The following is a 25,135-nucleotide window of genomic DNA, read 5'->3' on the forward strand; positions in this document are numbered from 1 at the left end:
CTGCTTTCTCCCCATAGCCTTTGATCCCATTCTCCCCAAGTGCTAGATCCACCCCATCTGAGTGTCATCTCAGGACATTGTCCCAGACTTTATCTTATCGGATGGCACACACAATCTTCAACCTGGCATCTTCCCAATTGAATTTGAGACAGGACGAGATCGGCCATGATCTGATCGAGCCTGCTCCGCCCGTCAAAGGGCTGAATTGCCCACTACTGCTCCGAATTGCAACATTCCAGTGAGGTACAGATCTTGCGGTCAAGAATCATCGCCTCTGATCTGCCACTGTGCAGCCCTCTTTCCAAAGATGTGCATTTATATAGCACCGTTTACATTGTGAAACCCCAATGCACTCCAGCTAACGAAGCACTTTGTGAAACGTCGTCACTGTTGTCATGTCGGAAACCTCTGACGGGGAGATCCTCCTTACTGCCCACCTGGGTGGAGTACAGAAAACATGCACTAACTGGCAGCACCACAGAGATTGCCACCCCGGCTGGGTGGCACAGATAAATACCAGGAGTCAGATGTCGACTTCAGTCCGATCTGCCCTTGCAACATTTTTTTTAAAAATAAAGAGATAAATAGAAATTTGATGAAATAACACAACACACGTCCAAAAGAAGCATTTATTAACAAGTAAAACACAAAAGCAAAATACTTTGGATTCTGGAAATCTGAAATAGAAACAGAAATGCCACGCTAACTCTTTCCCTCTACGTCGCCGAGTGCTTGCAGCATTCTGTGTTTCTATTTATCAACAGTATTTGTGGCAAGTTGATCCTGATGCAACAGGGTGAGGTGCCGGCAGTACACAGGCAATAAACACTCCTCAATAATTACATCCATGCCCGCTTGTTAATGCACATTTATAGTTGCTATTATTGCGATTGCCAACAATAATTTTACTAAAAATTAATCGTTCACGTTGAGGGTATATGTTAGCAGTCACCCAATAGGGATCACAAGTTCCACCATTTCGACCAGCAGAAAACCCTCCTTTGAAATGAGGTTTTACAGAAACATTGCACTACTGTAGTGTCAGATTGGCACCACTGAGTGGTGCTCACGAGTTGCATCTGCATTGGTTGCTGGCTCTCTTGATATTTCTGTCACTGGGCCGTAGTTCAGTGACGGGAGATCTCACTAATCTGGGAATTCCTAATCAAATCAGAAAGAAAATGCTGGTAGCTCAGTGGATAAATTTACTGCTTGGTATGGCAGCACAAGTGTGGCTTCACAGCCCCAGGGTCCCGGGTTCGATTCCCGGCTTGGGTCACTGTCTGTGCGGAGTCTGCACGCTCTCCCCGTGTGTGCGTGGGTTTCCTCCGGGTGCTCCGGTTTCCTCCCACAGTCCAAAGATGTGCGGGTTGGGTGGATTGGCCATGAGAAATTGCCCTTAGTGACCAAAAACCGATTTCTGCGGACAAATGCTGCCTTGCCTTACTGTCACATCAGTCAAGATTAGTTTTGTTTTTAATAAATGTGGAGTACCCAATTATTTTGTTGGGGAGGAGGGAGAGAAGATACGCCAGCCAGTGACCGTACCGAGGGAAATTGTGAGCAGACAGGCGGGTCTGATGTGAGGATAGCACCAGGACTTGCTCCAATTCACAGGTTATCGGAGGGAGAAAACTAGGATTTTCTTTCCATATAAAAAAAATCATTCTCCATCTAAAAAAAAGTGGCCTTGAAGCTTTTGGTGGAACTGGCGTGGATGCGATACGCCCAGATTCTTTCAGCTGTAACCAAGTGCCAGGAGAACATAGCTTTGTCAGCAATAGATAACAGTCTTACCCAAGAGTGGAACAAGACGTGCATTTCTATAGCACCTTGGGGCATAGTGCTTCCCAGCCAAGAAAGCGCACTTTTAGTGCAGTCACGGTTATAATATAGGAAGCAAGGGCAGCACGGTGGCCTCAGGGCGCCAAGGTCCCAGGTTCGATCCCGGCTCTGGGTCACTGTCCGTGTGGAGTTTGCACATTCTCCCCGTGTCTGCGTGAGTCTCGCCCCCACAACCCAAAAATGTGCAGGCTAGGTGGATTGAACACGCTAAATTGCCCCTTAATTGGAAAAATTAATTGGGTCCTCTAAATTTATTTTAAAAAATAATATAGGAAGCACAGCAGCCGGTTTGCACACAGCAAGATCCCACAAGCAGCAGATAATCACTCAGTGACGTTGGCTGACAATCCATTAAAATTACAGATTGTACAACATTTTACATGCAAAGTTACCACCAGAGATGGGACTCTATGATCAATAACTGATTACATGTGACACATTGGAGGCCAGCAGTGTTCAGATGGTCTGACACACCCTAGCTGGTGTCAAGGTGCACCTGCTGTTCGCACTGGAAAATTAAATGGTTTATGAAAAGGACTTGTTCAGTTGCAGAAGGCAAGTATTGCAAATTGAAGATGTGCATGATGGCACAGCGACGTACTGGGAGCTGGGCTGGAGGGAGAGAGGAAGGCCTCGAAAGGTTTAGTGAAAAGCATTCACAGAGGCAGGAAGCATACCCGCCGATAATTAGATTTGCCTGGCTCTGAATTAAACACAAGCAAACGTGATTATCATGGATCTCAAAACTAATTGCCACAGTGATAAGACATAATCCTCCCTGGTCTCCAATACGCAAATTCCGTCTGTCACAAAAGAGGGGAAAAAGAAGAGGCTTCAAATCCTTTCAGAACCAAATAAGTGCTTTGAAGTGGAGTCGCCCTGTTAGAAGGTAGGTAATGTAACGGGCAATTTGTGTACAGCAATCAATCTCCCATCAACAGCAATGTAACTAAATAATCTGTTTAATTTTAGTGATGTTTTTTTTTGAAAAGCGTACCCATTATTTTTTCCCAATTAAGGGGCAATTTACCGTGGCCAATCCACCTACCCTGCACATCTTTGGGTTGTGAGGACGCAGACACTGGGAGAACGTGCAAACTGCGAACCTGGGACTTCGGGTGCCACGAGGTAACAGGGCTAACCACTGCGCTGCCCCTTTAGTTGGTTGAGGGATAAATACTGGATGCAGGAGGTTGGGAGAACTCCCCTGTTCTACTTTGAAGTAGTGGCTGTGGGACCTTTTACATCCACTCAAGGGGGCTGATGCGGCCTCAGTTTAACATCACATCCAAAGGGTGGCTTCTCCGACAATGCAGTGCTCCCTCGGCACTGCATTAGAGTGTCAGCCTAGATTTTGTGCTCACGCCTCTGGAGTAGGGAGGCACGGTAGCACAGTGGTTAGCACCGTTGCTTCACAGCTCCAGGGTCCCAGGTTCGATTCCCGGCTTGGGTCACTGTCTGTGCGGAGTCTGCACATCCTCCCCGTGTCTGCGTGGGTTTCCTCCGGGTGCTCCGGTTTCCTCCCACAAGTCCCGAAAGACGTGCTGTTAGGTGAATTGGACATTCTGAATTCTCCCTCTGTGACCCGAACAGGCCCCAGAATGTGGCGACTAGGGGCTTTTCACAGTAACTTCATTGCGGTGTTAATGTAAGCCTACTTGTGACACCAAAGAAGATTATTGAACTCATAAGCTTGCAACTCAAGGGGCAATAGTGCTGCCCACTGAGTCGTGACTGACACAGGGCGGCGCGGTAGCACAGTGGTTAGCACAGTTGCTTCACAGCTCCAGGGTCCCAGGTGCGGCTTGGGTCACTGTCTGTGCGGAGTCTGCACGTCCTCCCCGTGTGTGCGTGGGTTTCCTCCGGGTGCTCCGGTTTCCTCCCACAGTCCAAAGATGTGCGAGTTAGGTGGATTGGACATGCTAAATTGACCCTTAGTGTCCAAAAAAAAGGTTAATTGGGGTTACTGGGTTAAGGAGGTGGCCTGGAGGAGGTGTGTGCTTGAGTAGGGTGCTCTTTCCGAGGGCTGGTGCAGACTCGATGGGCCGAATGGCCTCCTTCTGAACTGTAAATTCTATGATTCTATGAATAAGGAAATGTAAGCCCATCTCGCACTTACTGGTAACAAAGTCAACAAAAAGGATGAGCCTTCATACCTTTATTGACAAGAAATGGGGCAGATTGACAGACTGCCATCGTGTAAAAACGTGCGACAGGAAGAGGAAACGGTGAGAAGTATCATTCGGCCTGGTCTCCTAGCAACCATGCAATACAATAGGACATAAAGAAATGGGCAGAGGATTCACCTCCCCCTCGCCAACTCCTCGAAGCGCTTTGAAATATCTGTGGCAAACAATTCTAGGGAGGCAGACTGAGCTGGCTCGAAAGCTTTGATGTAGGTTCGAACACTCGTTTCACTCGAATCCACGATGGCTCGAAATAGGAAATCTAAAATAAACACCGCCTGCAGCAACCAGAACAAAGTATTTTAAACCCAAAATGCTTCGGAGTGCAGCCCGCGTCACAGAAACGTGGCTGGAAAGGAGGTTCGAGGCAGGAATTCACAGGAGAGAAAGAGGATGCCTGAGGCCTCGAGCCGACGGACACACATGCACTCACACGCCAAACAGGTCCCAGTGCTGACCCCTGGTCATGCTGAGCTGGCTGAGTCAATGGCTAAAAATGGCATCCACACCTAGTTTAGACAGAGGAAGGGAAGGGTGGGGCTGTTTGAGGGGGGCATGGGGTGGCCAACTGCACAGGGTGCCTGCTCCTGAGTTGGAGTGTGGATGAGAGAGCGTGGGTGTGAGGCATAGAGGGGGAAATGTGTGTGCGTGGATTTACATTAGGAGGGTCATGCTCAGCTGTGAGGCACTCTGCAGTCAATCAGCCTGCTTAAATTCACCATTAAGGCTCAAATGAGCAGGATCAGCACTTGACCAAGGTATTGAAGGGACTCTGGGACTGTACCCCAGCGAGGACACATCACCTTCAGGACAGAAAAAACAAAATTAATCTTTTCACACACCAGTGACAGGATGTTATAAGTACAGGCGGCGCAATATGGGCGTCACAGTAAGGTGCGGCGCAGTGGCTAGCACTGCTGCCTCAGCACCAGGGTCCCAGGTTCGACTCCCGGCTTGGGTCACTGTCTGTGCGGAGTCTGCACGTCCTCCCCGTGTCTGCGTGGGTTTCCTCCGGGTGCTCCGGTTTCCTCCCACAGTCCAAAGATGTACGGGGTAGGTGGATTGGCCGTGACAATTTGCCTTTCGGCGGGGTTATGAAGATAGGGTGGGGGAGTGGGCCTAGGTAGGGTGCTCTATCAGAGGGTCGGTGCAGACTCGATGGGCCGAATGGCCTCCTTCTGCACTGTAAATTCTATGATTTAAGGGAGGGGCGGAATTTGACACAAAGCAATGATATTTGAAGTTGGGGGTGGGGGTGGGGGAATGGTGCACAAAATGCCTCCTGCCAAGTAAAGAGATGATCGAGGGAACATGGAAGATACAGAGACCTCCCTTTCCAAGCCATTCGGAGGCAACAGTTCAGCTGGATACACAAACCCTGGACATGGATTGGCTGCACAGTTAAACAGCCAGTGATGGTCTATATTGCTTCAGGGAGCAAGTAAACCCACCTTCAATTTGTGACAGATTTGCTCATATTGGTACAAGGTGGAATTGAAGAGGTGTAAGGGTGCCAGAGTGTCTCAGCCCTGCCGCACAACACCTCTTCTCTTTCAGAACAGCTCTCTTCATCATCAATCTGCTATGGAAGCTGCACTCCTCTGAGTTTGAATTGTCAGATCATTAAAGCCACTGTGGAAATTTTTAAAAGGCATAATTACTCGGATCAAATAAGGCAATCAGGAAGGGAGGTCGGGGAGGATTGAGTCACCTTGTCGACGGTCATGATTCCAAATGCCTTGAGGTGCTAATCCAAAAGAGCCTGGGGGATAGTGAAGGATGGGATTTGATTAAAAATACCACTTTGATACTGGTTCTGCGAGTTATCAAAGGGGAAATGAAAAAGGTGAACAATTAAAAGTTCAGAGAATCATCGCTTCGGTACCCGCCTTGGATCCCTTCCGTTGCTGAGGGTGGTGGTTGCCGGGGTGGTGCTGGATGTGGTCACTGCCTGGTTATTTCCTGAGCCGCGTCCATTACCTCTGCCGCCTGCTGGTGGCGGCTGATGATTTGTGTTACCTGCGGAGGCTCCGCCTGAGCCAGCAACATTCAGACTGTCATTACCTGGAGCGACGGGAAGAAGGAACAAAACCAGATGACAACAATGGCCCAAATGAGAACCGTTTCCTTTTTTGGGGCGATTTGGGAAACCTTACCCCCGCCCTCCGCCCCACCGCACTTCTTCCTGCGGAGAGCCTTCTGTCCAATGCTTCCCTCCTTGGCATAGCCCAGTTCAAGGACTGAATGGAGCATAATTCAAACAAAGAACAAAGAAAAGTACAGCACAGGAACAGGCCCTTCGGCCCTCCAAGCCCGTGCCGACCATGCTGCCCGACTAAACTACAATCTTCTACACTTCCTGGGTCCGTATCCCTCTATTCCCATCCTATTCATGTATTTGTCAAGATGCCCCTTAAATGTCCCTATCGTCCCTGCTTCCACCACCTCCTCCGGTAGCGAGTTCCAGGTACCCACTACCCTCTGTGTAAAAAACTTGCCTCGTACATCTACTCTAAACCTTGCCCTTCTCACCTTAAACCTATGCCCCCTAGTAATTGACCCCTCTACCCTGGGGAAAAGCCTGGGAAAATTTAACAGCTACTTCCATCACTATTTTGTGCTCAGTAAGATATGGACCCCAGTTAATACATAAAGCTGCTGAATTTTTTTTTTTAAAAATTTGTGTACCCAATTCATTTTTTCCAATTAAGGGGCAATTTAGCATGGCCAATCCACCTATCCTGCACATCTTTGGGTTGTGGGGGTGAGACCCACGCAGACACGGGGAGAATGTGCAAACTCCACACGGACAGCGACCCAGAGCCGGGATCGAAGCTGGGACCTCGGCGCCGTGAGGCAGCAGTGCTAACCACTGTGCCACCGTGCTGCCCATAGAGCTGCCGAATTACAGAATCAATTTGCAAAGCTGGGTTGTTTTCGGTCAGCTACGCGAGGGATATCTTGCATCCCGCGCCACGAGTCGAGAGAAATTGTACATCTTTCTTCTAGGGCTCAGCACAATGCAAAGCCAGCTGGGCCAGAAGCCAGCTTACTCCACGCCAAGGCCTCCCACTCTACATGACAGATGTGGCCAGGCTGCCAGCCCTCTGCCAGGGCAGCAGCGTGGCTGGCTGGCACCTCGAGGTTTATGGCAGGAACACAAAAGCTGTTTAGCCGCAATGTTCTGTGTTCATTCACAAAATCTCCACACACGAGTAGCATTGCTTCCCACATCACATTGGCCGAGGTGGAATCCTCTCCCATTGCCTGGTAAGTTATGCACCTGTCAATTGCTGGAGCATTTCACAGCGATTGGGGCTTTTATCCACTGGCAGAGAGCCCCCGATCCTCCTTTTGCTCAGGTGAATCTTGCGCTCAAGTAAAGCAGATCAGTGCAAGGAGGGTGAACACTTTTCCCCCACTCGTTGCAAGTTAAATGTAGCACAGGCAGCTGCACAGCCAAATAACCAACAGCATAGCCAACTCCCAAACCCGATGCACCTGGGTAACATTGTTCTGTTTTCCCACAGCGGCTGTTCTGCAGCTGTCGGAGTGAGATTGCCAGCAGAATGTCCAGTAAGAACTAGACTCACTGTCCAAATACATTTCATATTGAAACCATACACCTATCGGTCATAACAGAGGAAAACTGGGCAGCCAATGTGCGCAAAGCAAACTCCCACAAACAGCAATGTGGCAAATGACCAGAGAATCGGTTTTTAGTGAGGTTGGTTGAGGGAACGGAACTTGCGGGCAAACTAGCAAAGTGTACACACTTTTTAGCAGAGTCGCTTTAAGTAGTCTCCAGCATCGCGGACTAGTGTATTAATACTTTGATCAGCTGTTCCAGCAATGACGGAGTCGGCAGCAATGATTTGATGCCTGTAAGGTTTGCTAGAAAGACACGCAATTTCAATTGTGCTTTTTAATGGCGTAGGAAATCCCAAAGCGCTTGAAATGCAATCATTGTGGTAAGGTAGGAAACGCAGCATTTGCGCACAGCAAGCTCCCACAGACAGCAAGAACTTAAACGACCAGCTTATCTGTTTTGGTGATGTTGGTTTGAGGGATCAATGTTGGCCCCAAGACAACGGGGCAAACTCCCCCTAATCTCTAAAACGGTGCCTGTGGGATCTTTAACACCCACCCGAGGGGACAGAGGGGGCCAAGACTTAACGTCTCATCCAAGGACAGCAGCTCTGACTGTGCAGCGCTCCCTCACTGCTGCCCCTGTGGTGCTGCACAATACCATGGGCCCTTTAATGCAGGTACTTACCAGTAGTCACAGAGGGTGTCGAGCTCACTGGGCCAGTTGTAGAAGTGCTACCTTGTTCAGACGGGGTCTTAAAAAGAAGGAAACAGTGCTGAGGTTTAACTGGCTTGATCGGAAACAACCTTGCATAATTAGCAACTGGAATTCGCTTCACCTCTCCCTCATTACACAGACCTCCTGTCCCCAATTAGACAGCTCATCGGCCTGCCTTGCCCTCTCCCCGCTGCCATACACAAAACTGATTGGGAGGGATAGACTGGTTAATCTTTCAAGCCTGCCCCACATCATAATGGCCAGAACACCTTCCCTTCAGTGTTCATTACCACCCTCACAGCCATATAATCCTGGTCCACCCACATAGACGCTACCACCAAGAAAGCACGACAGCGCCTATACTTCCTCAGGAAACTAAGGAAATTCGGCATGTCCACATTGACTCTTACCAACTTTTACAGATGCACCATAGAAAGCATCCTATCGGGCTGCATCACAGCCTGGTATGGCAACTGCTCGGCCCAGGACCGCAAGAAACTTCAGAGAGTCGTGAACACCGCCCAGTCCATCACACAAACCTGACTCCCATCCATTGACTCCATCTACACCTCCCGCTGCCTGGGGAAAGCGGGCAGCATAATCAAAGATCCCTCCCACCTGGCTTACTCACTCTTCCAACTTCTTCCATCGGGCAGGAGATACAAAAGTCTGAGAACACGCACTAACAATTCAAAAACAGCTTGTTCCCTGCTGGGAACCTGAATTGTAGCTCCAGTATACAGGAGGTTGAGAGTAGTAAGGTCATGAGTAAGGTTTCAAAGTTGCAGGAGTGTACCGGCAGGCAGGAAGGTGGTTTAAAGTGTGTCTTCTTCCAATGCCAGGAGCATCCGGAATAAGGTGGGTGAACCTGCAGCATGGGTTGGTACCTGGGACTTCGATGTTGTGGCCATTTCGGAGACATGGATAGAGCAGGGACAGGAATGGTTGTTGCAGGTGCCGGGGTTTAGATATTTCAGTAAGCTCAGGGAAGGTGGTAAAAGAGGGGGAGGGGTGGCATTGTTAGTCAAGGACAGTATTACGGTGGCAGAAAGGACGTTTGATGAGGACTCGTCTACTGAGGTAGTATGGGCTGAGGTTAGAAACAGGAAAGGAGAGGTCACCCTGTTAAGGGTTCTCTATAGGCCTCCGAAAAGTTCCAGAGATGTAGAGGAAAGGATTGCAAAGATGGTTCTGGATAGGAGCGAAAGCAACATGGTAGTTGTTATGGGGGACTTTAACTTTCCAAATATTGACTGGAAATGCTATAGTTAGAGTACTTTAGATGGGTCCATTTTTGTCCAATGTGTGCAGGAGGGTTTCCTGACACAGCATGCAGATAGGCCAACGAGAGGCGAGACCATATTGGATTTGGTACTGGGTAATGCACCAGGACAGGTGTTAGATTTGGAGGTAGGTGAGCACTTTGGTGATAGTGACCACAATTCGATTTTGTTTACTTTAGTGATGGAAAGGGATAGGTATATACCGCAGGGCAAGAGTTATATCTGGGGGAAAGGCAATTATGATGTGATGAGGCAAGACTTAGGATGCATTGGATGGAGAGGAAAACTGCAGGGGATGGGCACAAATGGAAATGTGGAGCTTGTTCAAGGAACAGCTACTGCGTGTCCTTGATAAGTATGTACCTGTCAGGCAGGGAGGAAGTGGTCGAGCGAGGGAACACTTAAAGCAGTCGAAACACTTGTCAAGAGGAAGAAGGAGACTTATGTAAAGATGAGACATGAAGGTTCAGTTAGGGCGCTCGAGAGTTACAAGTTAGCGAAGGAAGGACCTAAAGAGACAGCTAAGAAGAGCCAGGAGGGGCCATGAGAAGTCTTTGGCAGGTAGGATCAAGGATAACCCTAAAGCTTTCTATAGATATGTCAGGAATAAAAGAATGACTAGGGTAAGCATAGGGCCAGTCAAGGACAGTAGTGGGAAGTTGTGCTTGGAGTCAGAGGACAAAGGAGAGGTGCTAAATGAATATTTTTCGTCAGTATTCACACAGGAAAAAGACAATGTTGTCGAGGAGAATACTGAGATTCAGGCTACTAGACTAGAAGGGCTTGAGGTTCATAAGGAGGAGGTTTTAGCAATTCTGGAAAATGTGAAAATAGCTACGTCCCCTGGGCCGGATGGGATTTATCCTAGGATTCTCTGGGAAGCTAGGGAGGAGATTGCTGAGCCTTTGGCTTTGATCTTTAAGTCATCTTTGTCTACAGGAATAGTGTCAGAAGACTGGAGGATAGCAAATGTTGTCCCCTTGTTCAAGAAGGGGAGTAGAGACAACCCCGGTAACTATAGACCAGTGAGCCTTACTTCTGTTGTGGGCAAAATCTTGGAAAGGTTTATAAGAGATAGGATGTATAATCATCTGGAAAGGAATAATTTGATAAGAGATAGTCAACACAGTTTTGTGAAGGGTAGGTCGTGCCTCACAAACCTTATTGAGTTCTTTGAGAAGGTGACCAAACAGGTGGATGAGGGTAAAGCAGTTGATGTGGTGTATATGGATTTCAGTAAAGCGTTTGATAAGGTTCCCCATGGTAGGCTACTGCAGAAAATACAGAGGCATGGGATTCAGGGTGATTTAGCAGTTTGGATCAGAAATTGGCTAGCTGAAGACAAAGGGTGGTGGTTGATGGGAAATGTTCAGACTGGAGTCCAGTTACTAGTGGTGTACCACAAGGATCTGTTTTGGGGCCACTGCTGTTTGTCATTTTTATAAGTGACCTGGAGGAGGGCGTAGAGGATGGGTGAGTAAATTTGCAGATGACACTAAAGTCGGTGGAGTTGTGGACAGTGCGGAAGGATGTTACGAGTTACAGAGGGACATAGATAAGCTGCAGCGCTGGGCTGAGAGGTGGCAAATGGAGGTTAATGCAGAAAAGTGAGGTGATTCATTTTGGAAGGAATAACAGGAAGACAGAGTACTGGGCTAATGGTAAGATTCTTGGCAGTGTGGATGAGCAGAGAGGTCTCGGTGTCCATGTACATAGATCACTGAAAGTTGTCACCCAGGTTGAGAGGGTTGTTAAGAAGGCGTATGGTGTGTTAGCTTTTATTGGTAGAGGGATTGAGTTTCGGAGCCATGAGGTCATGTTGCAGCTGTACAAAACTCTGGTGCGGCCGCATTTGGAGTATTGCGTACAGTTCTGGTCGCCGCATTATAGGAAGGATGTGGAAGCATTGGAAAGGGTGCAGAGGAGATTTACCAGAATGTTGCCTGGTATGGAGGGAAGATCTTATGAGGAAAGGCTGAGGGACTTGAGGCTGTTTTCGTTAGAGAGAAGAAGGTTAAGAGGTGACTTAATTGAGGCATACAAGATGATCAGAGGATTGGATAGGGTGGACAGTGAGAGCCTTTTTCCTCGGATGGTGGTGTCTAGCACGAGGGGACATAGCTTTAAATTGAGGGGAGATAGATATAGGACAGATGTCAGAGGTAGGTTCTTTACTCAGAGAGTAGTAAGGGCGTGGAATGCCCTGCCTGCAACAGTAGTGGACTCGCCAACACTAAGGGCATTCGAATGGTCATTGGATAGACATATGGACGATAAGGGAATAGTGTAGATGGGCTTTAGAGTGGTTTCACAGGTCGGCGCAACATCGAGGGCCGAAGGGCCTGTACTGAGCTGTAATGTTCTTTGTTACCAGACTCCTGAATGACCCTCGTATGGACTGATCTGATCTCTTCACACATCTTCTCTACTGAGTAGTACTACACTCTGCATGCGTCACCCGATGCCTGTGTCTATGTATTTACACTGTGTATTTTATGTATGCACCAAGTAATTTGTTTTCATGTAGTAATGGTCTGTCTGGACTGTAAAAAGAACAAAGAACAGTACAGCACAGGAACAGGCCCTTCGGCCCTCCAAGCCCATGCCGACCATGCTGCCCGACTAAACTACAATCTTCTACACTTCCTGGGTCCGTATCCCTCTATTCCCATCCTATTCATGTGTTTGTCAAGATGCCCCTTAAATGTCCCTATCGTCCCTGCTTCCACCACCTCCTCCGGCAGCGAGTTCCAGGCACCCACTACCCTCTGTGTAAAAGAGCAGAAAAGTCCGCAGAACAATACTTTTCAGTGAACCTCAGTACACTTGACAATAAACCAATGCAATCCAAATCTCCTTGCAGAGGCAATAAAGTTCAATCAGCTGCAGGTTCCGTTGTTTTATTCTGCAAAGGTAACCGGAATTTCTCACACCAGCTACAACAAGGCAAGCTGTTCCACAAGCTCCGTCAAAAGCATTCAATGGTGGGTGGCTGGGAGGAATATGCCAGAGTCACTGCATTGGGTAGCTCCCCAAATCTGCCCCTATTATCCAGACGATTTCACCACAGCTGTATTGAGCCCTGGTCAAACTGCGTGTCTGAAAGCACTGGGACACAGCTGTACTGAAACGCCGATCTACACCCCAGGAAGAGCACAGTTCCCACCACAGATCTGTGCTGAATTTGCTGATCACGGACGGGGGAGGTTCGGAGCAGCACAATTAGCCTTGGCTTCCAGAGCTACGGAGAAGTAGTCAGTTTGAGTTCCCAATCCTGATCGCTCAACAGCGGACTCCGCTGGCGCTTTGGTTGAACAGGCTGCCCACATTGGAGGGTGAATGATGGCACTTGGGTGAGGTGCCAGGGCAGGGGAAGGAGGGCACTTATGGACCCATAACCCAGCAAAGCGTCAGAGAGGGGGCAAGGTGAGAAAGCTGGCACAGGAACTAAACAAGGGAATCTCATCACTGACACCACCCCGAATGGCAGAAGGGGCACGGAATGAAAACAACGGCAACCTGGCCTGAAGGGGTCAGACTTACAGGTTTGTTCTGTGAAGACGCCGGTGATGTGTACTCCGGATTGGGGTCACTGAAATTCGGCACTTCCGAATACTGCATACAAAACCTGAAACGGAACACAGAAGTGATCGCACGTCGTCATACTCTTGCGCGGTGCACGCACGCACACCGTCACAGCCCGTCGGCAATTTGTACACAGCAAGATCCCACAAACGACAATGTGATAATGGCCGGATGATATGTTTTAACGGTGCTCATTTTAAAAAATCCTTTCACAGGATGTCAGCTTTAATAAGGACACGGGGAGTCCAAACCGAGTAAAAGAACAAAGTTTAATTTACAAACAGTAGATTTTTCACCTATAGACCCCTATCAGGTACCTCACTGGCCGACCTTATATACACTGGATAATTGAGATACCCCACCCCTAGCGGGAGAGCTCGTACTCCACAAGGACCACGAGGAAGAGGAGCATTCCTACCCTGTAGGTCCCATGTGGGATATTACATGGATGTTGTAGCATGGTCAGTATAGGTTGCCCAGCCTTAATTGCCCTGGACCGGAGTGGCTTGCTCGGCCATCTCAGAGATCAGTTAAGGGTCAACCACATTGCTGTGCGTCTGGAGTCACAGGTAGGTCAGGCCAGGTAAGGACGGCAGATTTCCTGCCCCCCCTCAGTGCTGCACGAGGACTATCGGCCGAGATTACGCGTTCAGGGCCCTGGGGTGGGACGTTAGTCAATCACGTGGGTTTTGACCACAATCGATGGTAGTTTTCTGGTCGCCATTACGGAGATTCACTTTCAATTCCAGCTCGTTACTAACTGAATTTGAATTCCACCAATTGCCAAGTTTGGAGGATTAGCCTCTGGATTATATGTCCAGTGATATTACAATTATGCCACCATCTTCCAGGGATCAACATTGGCGTGGACACCAGGCAGAACTCAGCTGTTCTTCAAAATACTGCCATGGGATATTTTCGGTTCACTTGAGACAGCAGAATCGGTCTTGGTTTAAGGATTCATTTGAAAGACAGCCCCTCCAACAGTGCCGCACTGCCTCAGTACCGCACCATGATCGGTGGCCGACATTATTCGCTCAAGACCTGAACCCGCAACGTTCTGACTCATAGGAAGGAGGGCTAGCGATTGGGCCAGAGCTTTCAAACCTACAGGCCCATCACCCAGAAGCACCCCCGCGTGCCTCTTGGTGAGCAAGCTAAAAATAAGACTGACCCCTGGGATTCCTGGTGTCTGCCGAGTGAGCTGATAGGTCGCTTTCAGAGACAGTACAATCAGTCACCCTGCCAGTAAAGTGAACTCTCACCTCCTCAGAGGGACAGAGGTTCGAAAGGCAACTTGTTTAACAGTGTTAGCTTTGACTTTGGTTAAATGAAAACTCCTTCCCAGTGTGATAATTCAGCGAAGGCAAGGGGCTCGATGATCAAAGAGGCTATTCGGCCCATTGTGACTGTGCTAGCTCTTTGGAAGATCTATCCAATTAGCTCTCCCCCTTCTGCTGTTAAGTCAGAGAACTTACTCTCCCACTTTCTGAAGGTCGCCTCCTCTGCCCGTGTAGAGTGTCAGACATCCTTTCCAAATTGAGGCATACCTGCAAGAAAATACAGATTTCCTTTAAGATATACCACTCGACCTAAACACTGAAACTCACTCCATTCATACCATCCAGTTTGCTGCTTCATTGAGCTGGTAAGGATGGCGATAACCCTCACGAGGACCACGGGGGGTGGGGGGGGGAGGAAATGGCTGATTGATCTCCCCATGGGCTTTGTAGAATACTTGTTCCTGAGGTGAGTGGGTGGAGGCCCACCCAGCTGGCTCGGTAGCAGGACGCTGAAATGTAGCTCTCAGATCCGGACCGGCAGTTCCCGAAAGTCCTGGGCTGGGATGTTTCTTTTGTGAGTCACAGTAGCAATTTGGCCTTTCACTCCGGACCTCCTGGAATTCTTACATTGGCGACGAGGATCAAGCCCGGGATTCCGAGCAGCCTTTCCGAAACTCCCCGATGACAACTCCGGTAAGAAACAAAGCAAAAAGAAAAACCCAGAAATGCTCTTGTTTGGGAAGCTCGGGTCTTATGATGCGGACATGGAAGACTGGCCCCAGTATGCCAAACGCATTCGTTACCTCTTCCACGCCAACAGCATGGAAGGGGATGTCTGACATAAAGTAATACTTTTGACAGCATGCGGGCGCCAACGTTCAGCTTTCTGAAGAGTTTAACTTATCCTGCAGCCCCGACATTAAAACATTCAACGAGCTCGTGGATCTAGTTAAGAACCATTACAACCCAAAGCCACTTGTACTCCTCCAGCGTTACCAATTCAACATGGCTAGGACCACCCCCTGGGGAACCCGTGACAGAATTGCTGGCTAGAATCATAGAATCCGTACAGTGCAGAAGGAGGCCATTCGGTCCGATGAGTCCTCACTGACCCCTCAAAGGAGCACTCCACCCATGTGGTGCCATTTAAGGGGCATCTTGACAAATACATGACTATTCATGTGAATAGAGGGATACGGACCCAGGAAGTGTAGAAGATTGTAGTTTAGACGGGCAGCATGGTCGGCACGGGCTTGGAGGGCCGAAGGGCTTGTTCCTGTGCTGTACATTTCTTTGTTCTTTGTTTGTCCACTTCCCAGTCCACCCCACCCTATCCTTGTAACTCCACAACCCAACCTGCACATCCCTGAACACTAAGAGGCAATTTATCATGGCCAATCCACCTAACCTGCACGTCTTTGGACTGTGGGAGGAAACCGGAGCACCCGGAGGAAACCCACGCAGACACGGGGAAAACGTGCAGACTCCGCACAGACAGTGACCCGAGGCTGGAATCGAACCCTGGTCCCTGGCACTATGAGGCCGAAGTGCTAACCACTGTGCTACCACGCTAGATTAAGGAAGCTGGCCGAATACTACAGGGTTGGCCCATCCATGACCAAGATGCTATCCGAACGGCCAGTGTGTGGGATCAACAATGTCGCGATACAAAAAAGAATGTTGGCAGAACCCACCCCTGATGTCAAAAGGGCTATAGAATTAGAACTATCCTTCGAACAGGGAGAAATGGGCCTCAGAACTGCAAGGGACGATGGACATTAGCATTCTCAGGCTGAGGGGGGCAAACAGCAGTTCCAGCGAAGGCACCCACATGCGATGCCTCTCCATAGCGAGATGGGGCAGTCCTTTCCCATTGATGGGGCAATGGCACAGAGAGACCTATTTTTTTTTTTAAAATAAATATTTTATTGAAAATGTTTGGTCAACCAACACAGTACATTGTGCATCCTTTACACAATATTATAACAACACAAATAACAATGACCTATTTTATAAACAGAAAATGAATAAATAATAAATAACAAAAATGAAAACTAGCCCTAATTGGCAACTGCCTTATCACAAGTAACACTCTCCAAAAATATAATTTAACAGTCCAATATATAATTATCTGTAGCAACGACCTATACATATTATACAGTATATATTAACAACCCTGAGAGTCCTTCTGGTTCCTCCTCCCCCCCCCCACCCCCGATCCTGGGCTGCTGCTGCTGCCTTCTTTTTCCCATTCCGTCTATCTTTCTGCGAGGTATTCGACGAACGGTTGCCACCGCCTGGTGAACCCTTGAGCCGACCCCCTTAGGACGAACTTAATCCGCTCTAGCTTTATAAACCCCGCCATGTCATTTATCCAGGTCTCCACCCCCGGGGGCTTGGCTTCTTTCCACATTAGCAATATCCTGCGCCGGGCTACTAGGGACGCAAAGGCCAAAACATCGGCCTCTCTCGCCTCCTGCACTCCCGGCTCTTGTGCAACCCCAAATATAGCCAACCCCCAGCTTGGTTCGACCCGGACCCCCACTACTTTTGAAAGCACCTTTGTCACCCCCACCCAGAACCCCTGTAGTGCCGGGCATGACCAAAACATATGGGTATGATTCGCTGGGCTTCTCGAGCACCTCGCACACCTATCCACCACCCCAAAAAATTTACTGAGCCGTGCTCCAGTCATATGCGCCCTGTGTAATACCTTAAACTGAATCAGGCTTAGCCTGGCACACGAGGACGACGAGTTTACCCTGCTTAGGGCATCTGCCCACAGCCCCTCCTCGATCTCCTCCCCCAGCTCTTCTTCCCATTTCCCTTTTAGTTCATCTACCATAGTCTCCCCTTCGTCCCTCATTTCCCTATATATATCTGACACCTTACCATCCCCCACCCATGTCTTTGAGATCACTCTGTCCTGCACCTCTTGTGTCGGGAGCTGCGGGAATTCCCTCACCCGTTGCCTCGCAAAAGCCCTCAGTTGCATATACCTGAATGCATTCCCTTGGGGCAACCCATATTTCTCGGTCAGCGCTCCCAGACTCGCGAACTTCCCATCCACAAACCGATCTTTCAGTTGCGTTATTCCTGCTCTTTGCCACATTCCATATCCCCCATCCATTCCCCCCGGGGCAAACCTATGGTTGTTTCTTATCGGGGACCCCCCCAGTGCTCCGGTCTTTCCCCTATGTCGTCTCCACTGTCCCCAAATCTTCAGTGTAGCCACCACCACCGGGCTTGTGGTGTAGTTCCTCGGTGAGAACGGCAATGGGGCTGTCACCATAGCCTGTAGGCTAGTCCCCCTACAGGACGCCCTCTCTAATCTCTTCCACGCCGCTCCCTCCTCCTCTCCCATCCACTTACTCACCATTGAAATATTAGCGGCCCAATAATACTCACTTAGGCTCGGTAGTGCCAGCCCTCCCCTATCCCTGCTACGCTGCAAGAATCCCTTCCTCACTCTCGGGGTCTTCCCGGCCCACACAAAACCCATGATGCTCTTTTCAATCCTTTTAAAAAAAGCCTTCGTGATCACCACCGGGAGGCACTGAAACACAAAGAGGAATCTCGGGAGGACCACCATCTTAACCGCCTGCACCCTCCCTGCCAGTGACAGGGATACCATATCCCATCTCTTGAAATCCTCCTCCATTTGTTCCACCAACCGCGTTAAATTTAACCTATGCAATGTGCCCCAATTCTTGGCTATCTGGATCCCCAGGTAACGAAAGTCCCTTGTTACCTTCCTCAACGGTAGGTCCTCTATTTCTCTACTCTGCTCCCCTGGATGCACCACAAACAACTCACTTTTCCCCATGTTCAATTTATACCCTGAAAAATCCCCAAACTCCCCAAGTATCCGCATTATTTCTGGCATCCCCTCCGCCGGGTCTGCCACGTATAGTAGCAAATCGTCCGCATACAAAGATACCCGGTGTTCTTCTCCTCCTCCAAGTACTCCCCTCCACTTCTTGGAACCCCTCAACGCTATCGCCAGGGGCTCAATCGCCAGTGCAAACAGTAATGGGGACAGAGGCATCCCTGCCTTGTCCCTCTATGGAGCCGAAAATATGCAGATCCCCGTCCATTCGTGACCACGCTCGCCATCGGGGCCCTATACAACAGCTGCACCCATCTAACATACCCCTCTCCAAAACCAAATCTCCTCAACACCTCCCACAAATAATCCCACTCCACTCTATCAAATGCTTTCTCGGCATCCATCGCCACTACTATCTCCGTTTCCCCCTCTGGTGGGGCCATCATCATTACCCCTAACAGCCTCCGTATATTCGTGTTCAGCTGTCTCCCCTTCACAAACCCAGTTTGGTCCTCGTGGACCAGCCCCGGGACACATTCCTCTATTCTCATTGCCATTACCTTGGCCAGGATCTTGGCATCTACATTTAGGAGGGAAATAGGTCTATAGGACCCGCATTGTCGCAGGTCCTTTTCCTTCTTTAAGAGAAGCGATATCGTTGCTTCAGACATAGTCGGGGGCAGTTGTCCCCTTTCCTTTGCCTCATTAAAGGTCCTCGTCAATACCGGGGCGAGCAAGTCCACATATTTTCTATAGAATTCGACTGGGAATCCATCCGGTCCCGGGGCCTTTCCCGCCTGCATGCTCCTAATTCCTTTCACCACTTCTTCTACCTCGATCTGTGCTCCCAGTCCCACCCTTTCCTGCTCTTCCACCTTGGGAAATTCCAGCCGATCCAAGAAGCCCATCATTCTCTCCCTCCCATCCGGGGGTTGAGCTTCATATAATTTTTTATAAAACGTCTTGAACACTCCATTCACTCTCTCCGCTCCCCGCTCCATCTCTCCTTCCTCATCCCTCACTCCCCCTATTTCCCTCGCTGCTCCCCTTTTCCTCAATTGGTGTGCCAGCAACCTGCTCGCCTTCTCCCCATATTCGTACTGTACACCCTGTGCCTTCCTCCATTGTGCCTCTGCAGTGCCCGTAGTCAGCAAGTCAAATTCTACATGTAGCCTTTGCCTTTCCCTGTACAGTCCCTCCTCCGGTGCTTCCGCATATTGTCTGTCCACCCTCAAAAGTTCTTGCAGTAACCGCTCCCGTTCCTTACTCTCCTGCTTCCCTTTATGTGCCCTTACTGATATCAGCTCCCCTCTAAACCACCGCCTTCAGCGCCTCCCAGACCACTCCCACCTGGACCTCCCCATTATCATTGAGTTCCAAGTACTTTTCAATGCACCCCCTCACCCTTAGACACACCCCCTCATCTGCCATTAGTCCCATGTCCATTCTCCAGGGTGGGCACCCTCCTGTTTCCTCCCCTATCTCCAAGTCTACCCAGTGTGGAGCGTGATCCGAAATGGCTATAGCCGTATACTCCGTTCCTCTCACCTTCGGGATCAACGCCCTTCCCAGCACAAAAAAGTCTATTCGCGAGTAGACTTTATGGACATAGGAGAAAAACGAGAACTCCTTACTCCTAGGTCTGTTAAATCTCCACGGGTCTACACCTCCCATCTGCTCCATAAAATCTTTAAGTACCTTGCCTGCTGCCGGCCTCCTTCCAGTCCTGGACTTCGACCTATCCAGCCCTGGTTCCAACACCGTATTAAAATCTCCCCCCATTATCAGCTTTCCCATCTCTAGGTCCGGAATGCGTCCTAGCATCCGCCTCATAAAATTGGCATCATCCCAGTTCGGGGCATATACGTTTACTAAAACCACCGTCTCCCCCTGTAGTTTGCCACTCACCATCACGTATCTGCCCCCGTTATCCGCCACTATAGTCTTTGCCTCGAACATTACCCGCTTCCCCACTAATATAGCCACCCCCCTGTTTTTCGCATCTAGCCCCGAATGTGCAAACTCCACACGGACAGAGACCCAGAGCCGGGATCGAACCCCGAAAGGGGGGGGGGGGCTTCCTACCCCCCCCTTGTCGATTAGCCATCCCCTTTTTCCAGCTCCTCACCCGGTTCCCACGCAGCTGTATCTCCCCCAGGCGGTGCCCCGCCGCCCATCCCCTCCCATACCAGCTCCCCCCTCTCCCCAGCAGCAGCAACCCAGTAATTCCCCCCTCCCACCCCCCCCCCCCCCCGGCTAGATCCCCCGCTCGCGTAATTACTCCCCCCATGTTGCTCCCAGAAGTCAGCAGACTCTGGCCGACCTCGGCTTCCCCCCGTGACCTCGGCTCGCACCGTGCGATACCCCCTCCTTCCTGCTTCTCTATTCCCGCCATGATTATCATAGCGCGGGAACCAAGCCTGCGCTTCTCCCTTGGCCCCGCCCCCAATGGCCAACGCCCCATCTCCTCCACCTCCCCTCCTCCCCCCATCACCACCTGTGGAAGAGAGAAAAGTTACCACATCGCAGGATTAGTACATAAAACTCCTCTTTCCCCCCTTTTTAACCCCCCTCTTCGCCCCCCACATTCGCCCCACCACTTGGTTCAAATGTTCTTTTTAATAACCCGCTCATTCCAGTTTTTCTTCCACAATAAAAGTCCACGCTTCATCCGCCGTCTCAAAGTAGTGGTGCCTCCCTCGATATGTGACCCACAGTCTTGCCGGTTGCAGCATTCCAAATTTTATCTTCTTTTTATGAAGCACCGCCTTGGCCCGATTAAAGCTCGCCCTCCTTCTCGCCACCTCCGCACTCCAGTCTTGATAAACGCGGATCACCGCGTTCTCCCATTTACTGCTCCGAGTTTTCTTTGCCCATCTAAGGACCATTTCTCTATCCTTAAAACGGAGGAATCTCACCACTATGGCTCTGGAAGTTTCTCCTGCTCTCGGTCCTCGCGCCATCACTCGGTATGCTCCCTCCACCTCCAACGGACCCGCCGGGGCCTCCGCTCCCATTAACGAGTGCAGCATCGTGCTCACATATGCCCCGACGTCCGCTCCCTCCGCACCTTCAGGAAGACCAAGAATCCTCAGGTTGTTCCTCCTTGCGTTGTTCTCCAGTGCCTCCAACCTTTCCACACATCGTTTCTGATGTGCCTCATGCGTCTCCGTCTTCACCACCAGGCCCTGTATATCGTTCTCATTCTCGGCTGCCTTTGCCTTCACGACCCGAAGCTCCCGCTCCTGGGTCTTTTGTTCCTCCTTTAGCCCTTCGATCGCCTGTAGTATCGGGGCCAACAGCTCTTTCTTCATTTCCTTTTTGAGCTCTTCCACACAGCATTTCAAGAACTCTTGTTGTTCAGGGCCCCATGTTAAACTGCCACCTTCCGACGCCATCTTGGTTTTTGCTTGCCTTCCTTGCCGCTGTTCTAAAGGATCCACTGCAATCCGGCCACTTTCTCCTCCTTTTTCCATCCGTATCCAGGGGGGATTCCCTTCTGGTTTACCGCACAGTGTTTTTAGCCGTCAAAATTGCCGTTGGGGCTCCTATCAAGAGCCCAAAAGTCCGTTTCACCGTGAGCTGCCGAAACGTGCGACTCAGCTGGTCATCGCCGCACCCGGAACCAGAGAGACCTATTGCACACAAATCCAGAACCTTAGTGGACACGGAAAGACGCCATTCTCAAGTCAAAAAGGGAGGATTGCTTGTTATTTTTCAGATAAGAAATTCCATCCATATGTCTATGGCTGACATTTCACAAACATAACAGACCATAAACCCCTCCTGGGCCTTTTCAATGAGGACAAAATGATTTCCCCATCACCCCGGCTCAGATCCACTGTTGGGCATAATCATTAGCGGCCTACGAATACTCCCTCAAGCACAGCCCAGGAACACACATTGCCAAAGCGGGTGCCCTAAGTCGCCACCCGCAGGTTTGGCCCCTCTGCCGGTCTTGGAAGAAGTCATCATGACCTTGAATGTCCTGGATATTGGAGTAGATTAGTGTAGACCCAGAAGGCCCTCATACTGGCAAAACTGCTCACAGCGGTTAGCACTGCTGTCTCACGGCACCCAGGACCCGGGTTGGATCCCGGCTCTGGGTCTCTGTCCGTGTGGAGTTTGCACATTCTCCCCGTGTCTGCGTGGGTTTCGCCCCCACAACACAAAGATGTGCAGGGTAGGTGGATTGGCCACGCTTAATTGCCCCTGAATTGGAAAAAATGAATTGGGTACTCCAAATTTATTTTAAAAAGACAGTGGACGCAGAATCTTTAAATATTTTTAAGGCAGAAGTAGATAGATTCTTGATGAGCAAGGGTGTGAAAGATTGTCAGGGTAGGCGGGAGGTGACAATCAGATCAGGCCGTGATCTTATTGCAGGCTTGAGGGGCCGAGTGACCACCTCCTAATTCATATATTCGTTATGTTTCAGCTTTATCAGGTCTTGATGAATAAAATGAGTTACCCTCTGGTCAATCGGATGATATCTCCAGCCTGAATCAGACTTCCCACATCATCCCACACCGATATGTTGATGCTGCCGGTTTTATCGGCCACTTTACACGTCCGGACTTCATGCCCATCCTTGGTTTTGGTTACTCGTCCTACACAACAAGAAACACAATGACAGATGAGCTTTCTGGCAAAGACTTAAAAAGCAAGGGTGGCACGGGTCCCAGGTTCGATTCCCCGCTTGGGTCACTGTCTGTGCGGAGTCTGCACGTTCTCCCCTTGACTGCGTGGGTTTCCTCCCACAAGTCCCGAAAGACGTGCTTGTTAGGTGAATTGGAAGTTCTGAATTCTCCCTCCGTGTACCCGAACAGGCACCGGAATGTGGCAACTAGTGGATTTTCACAGTAACTTCATTGCAGTGTTAATGTAAACCTACTTGTGACAATAATAAAGATTATTGATTATGACATGCCAGGGATGTTTTTTCTCCAATAGTTTCTCTCCTCACTCTGATTTCTTGCACTACTCTCAACTAAGGTGGTCTTCTTTTCCCTCTCAAAATTAAAATGATAGGCAGCTGGACAAAAACGGCTTTGGGTTACCCCAAAGCCAGGCTGGCGCATATATCCCAAACTGGTTCCCATTCAGGGAAGGGAATCTCGTTCACCAACTTATGATACATATGACTCCAGCGCCACACTTTGCAGTTGACTTTTGCCCCCTTCTCAAAGCAGCAAGGATCCCAATCTCAACCGGTGGCATGCTCTAACTTCATTAATCTTAGCAATTGTACCATCATCTAGCTGGAGCGTCAACTGGGTGGCACAGTGGTTAGCACTGTTGCCTCACAGCACCAGGGTCCCAGGTTCGATTCCCCGCTGGGTCACTGTCTGTGCGGAGTCTGCACGTTCTCCCCGTGTGTGCCTGGGTTTCCTCCGGGTGCTCCGGTTTCCTCCCACAATCCAAAGATGTGCAGGTTGGGTGGATTGGCCATGATAAATTGCCCTTAAGTGTCCAAAAAGATTAGGTGGGGCTACGGGGATAGGGTGAAGGTGTGGGCTTAGGTAGGGAGCTCTTCCCAAGGGCTGGTGCAGACTTATGGGCCAAATGGCTTCCTTCTGCACTGTAAATTCTATGAGGAGACAGGATGGGATTTATCCCATTTGAGGAAGGGGCGGGGGTTAGAAACTCACCTATTTCCAGGACAATGAAGAGGAGATTCAGGTTTTTCAAACCAGCTTTGATATCCTTCACATAAGTATCGTTTGACATGCTCCCTCGCTCTCTCCCCCCTTATCTATCTCTCCCCCCTCATCTATCTCTCCCCCCTCTTCTCTCACTCTCCCCTCTACTCTCCCTCCCGTCGCGTCCCTCTCCTCTCCCACCCTCCCCTCTACTCTCCCTCCCGCCCCTCTACTCTCCCTCCCGCCCCTCTCCTCTCCCACCCTCCCCCCTACTCTCCCTCCCTCCCCTCCACTTTCCGTCCCTCCCCTCCACTCTCCCTCCCCGCTACTCCCCCCCTCTTGTCTCACTCTCCCCCTCCCCTCTTCTCTCACTCTCCCTCTCCCTCTCCCCCTCCCCTCTTCTCTCCCCCCCTCCCCTCTTCTCTCTCTCCTCCTCCCCTCTTCTCTCACTCTCCCCCTCCCCTCTTCTCTCTCTCTCTCCTCCTCCTCCCCTCTTCTCTCACTCTCCCCCTCCCCTCTTCTCTCACTCTCCCCCTCCCCTCTTCTCTCCCTCTCCCCTCTTCTCTCACTCTCCCCCTCCCCTCTTCTCTCACTCTCCCTCTCCCCTCTTCTCTCACTCTCCCCCTCCCCTCTTCTCTCACTCTCCCCCTCCCCTCTTCTCTCCCTCTCCCCCTCCCCTCTTCTCTCCCCCTCCCCTCTTCTCTCCCCCTCCCCTCTTCTCTCACTCTCCCCCTCCCCTCTTCTCTCCCTCTCCCCCTCCCCTCTTCTCTCACTCTCCCCCTCCCCTCTTCTCTCACTCTCCCCCTCCCCTCTTCTCTCACTCTCCCTCTCCCCTCACTCTCCCCCTCCCCTCTTCTCTCTCCTCCTCCCCTCCCCTCTTCTCTCACTCTCCCCCTCCCCTCTTCTCTCACTCTCCCCTCTTCTCTCTCTCTCTCTTTCCTCCTCCTCCCCTCTTCTCTCACTCTCACTCTCCCCTCTTCTCTCTCTCCCCTCCCCTCCCCTCCCCTCTTCTCTCTCTCTCTCTCTCCTCCTCCTCCTCCTCCCCACCTCTTCTCTCTCTCCAAGGGTTGGAATTATTCTGAAGCAACAAACTTGAGTCAATTGGAAGGCTGATGCTCAGCGTGTGTGACTGGTTGAGTTTCCAGGACCAGCCCTTGCTGCTGCAGAATAAACCCA

At 50.2% G+C, this 25,135-nt stretch overlaps 1 protein-coding gene across 1 annotated transcript; it reads right to left on the reverse strand.

Moving 5' to 3' along the window:
* Positions 1-615: 615 nt before the first annotated feature.
* On the reverse strand, positions 616-24,120 carry nabp2 (nucleic acid binding protein 2). Its single transcript, XM_072493645.1, has 6 exons — positions 23,969-24,120; positions 22,789-22,927; positions 14,684-14,755; positions 13,164-13,248; positions 8,308-8,374; positions 616-6,095 (listed from the first exon to the last, which is right to left on the reverse strand). The coding sequence occupies exons 1-6, from the start codon at positions 24,045-24,047 to the stop codon at positions 5,902-5,904; spliced, it is 636 nt and encodes a 211-aa protein (XP_072349746.1). The 5' UTR covers positions 24,048-24,120; the 3' UTR covers positions 616-5,901.
* Between the last annotated feature and the right edge of the window lie 1,015 nt (positions 24,121-25,135).

Source organism: Scyliorhinus torazame, chromosome X (assembly GCF_047496885.1).
Source record: "Scyliorhinus torazame isolate Kashiwa2021f chromosome X, sScyTor2.1, whole genome shotgun sequence".
NCBI classification, from domain to species: domain Eukaryota; kingdom Metazoa; phylum Chordata; class Chondrichthyes; order Carcharhiniformes; family Scyliorhinidae; genus Scyliorhinus; species Scyliorhinus torazame.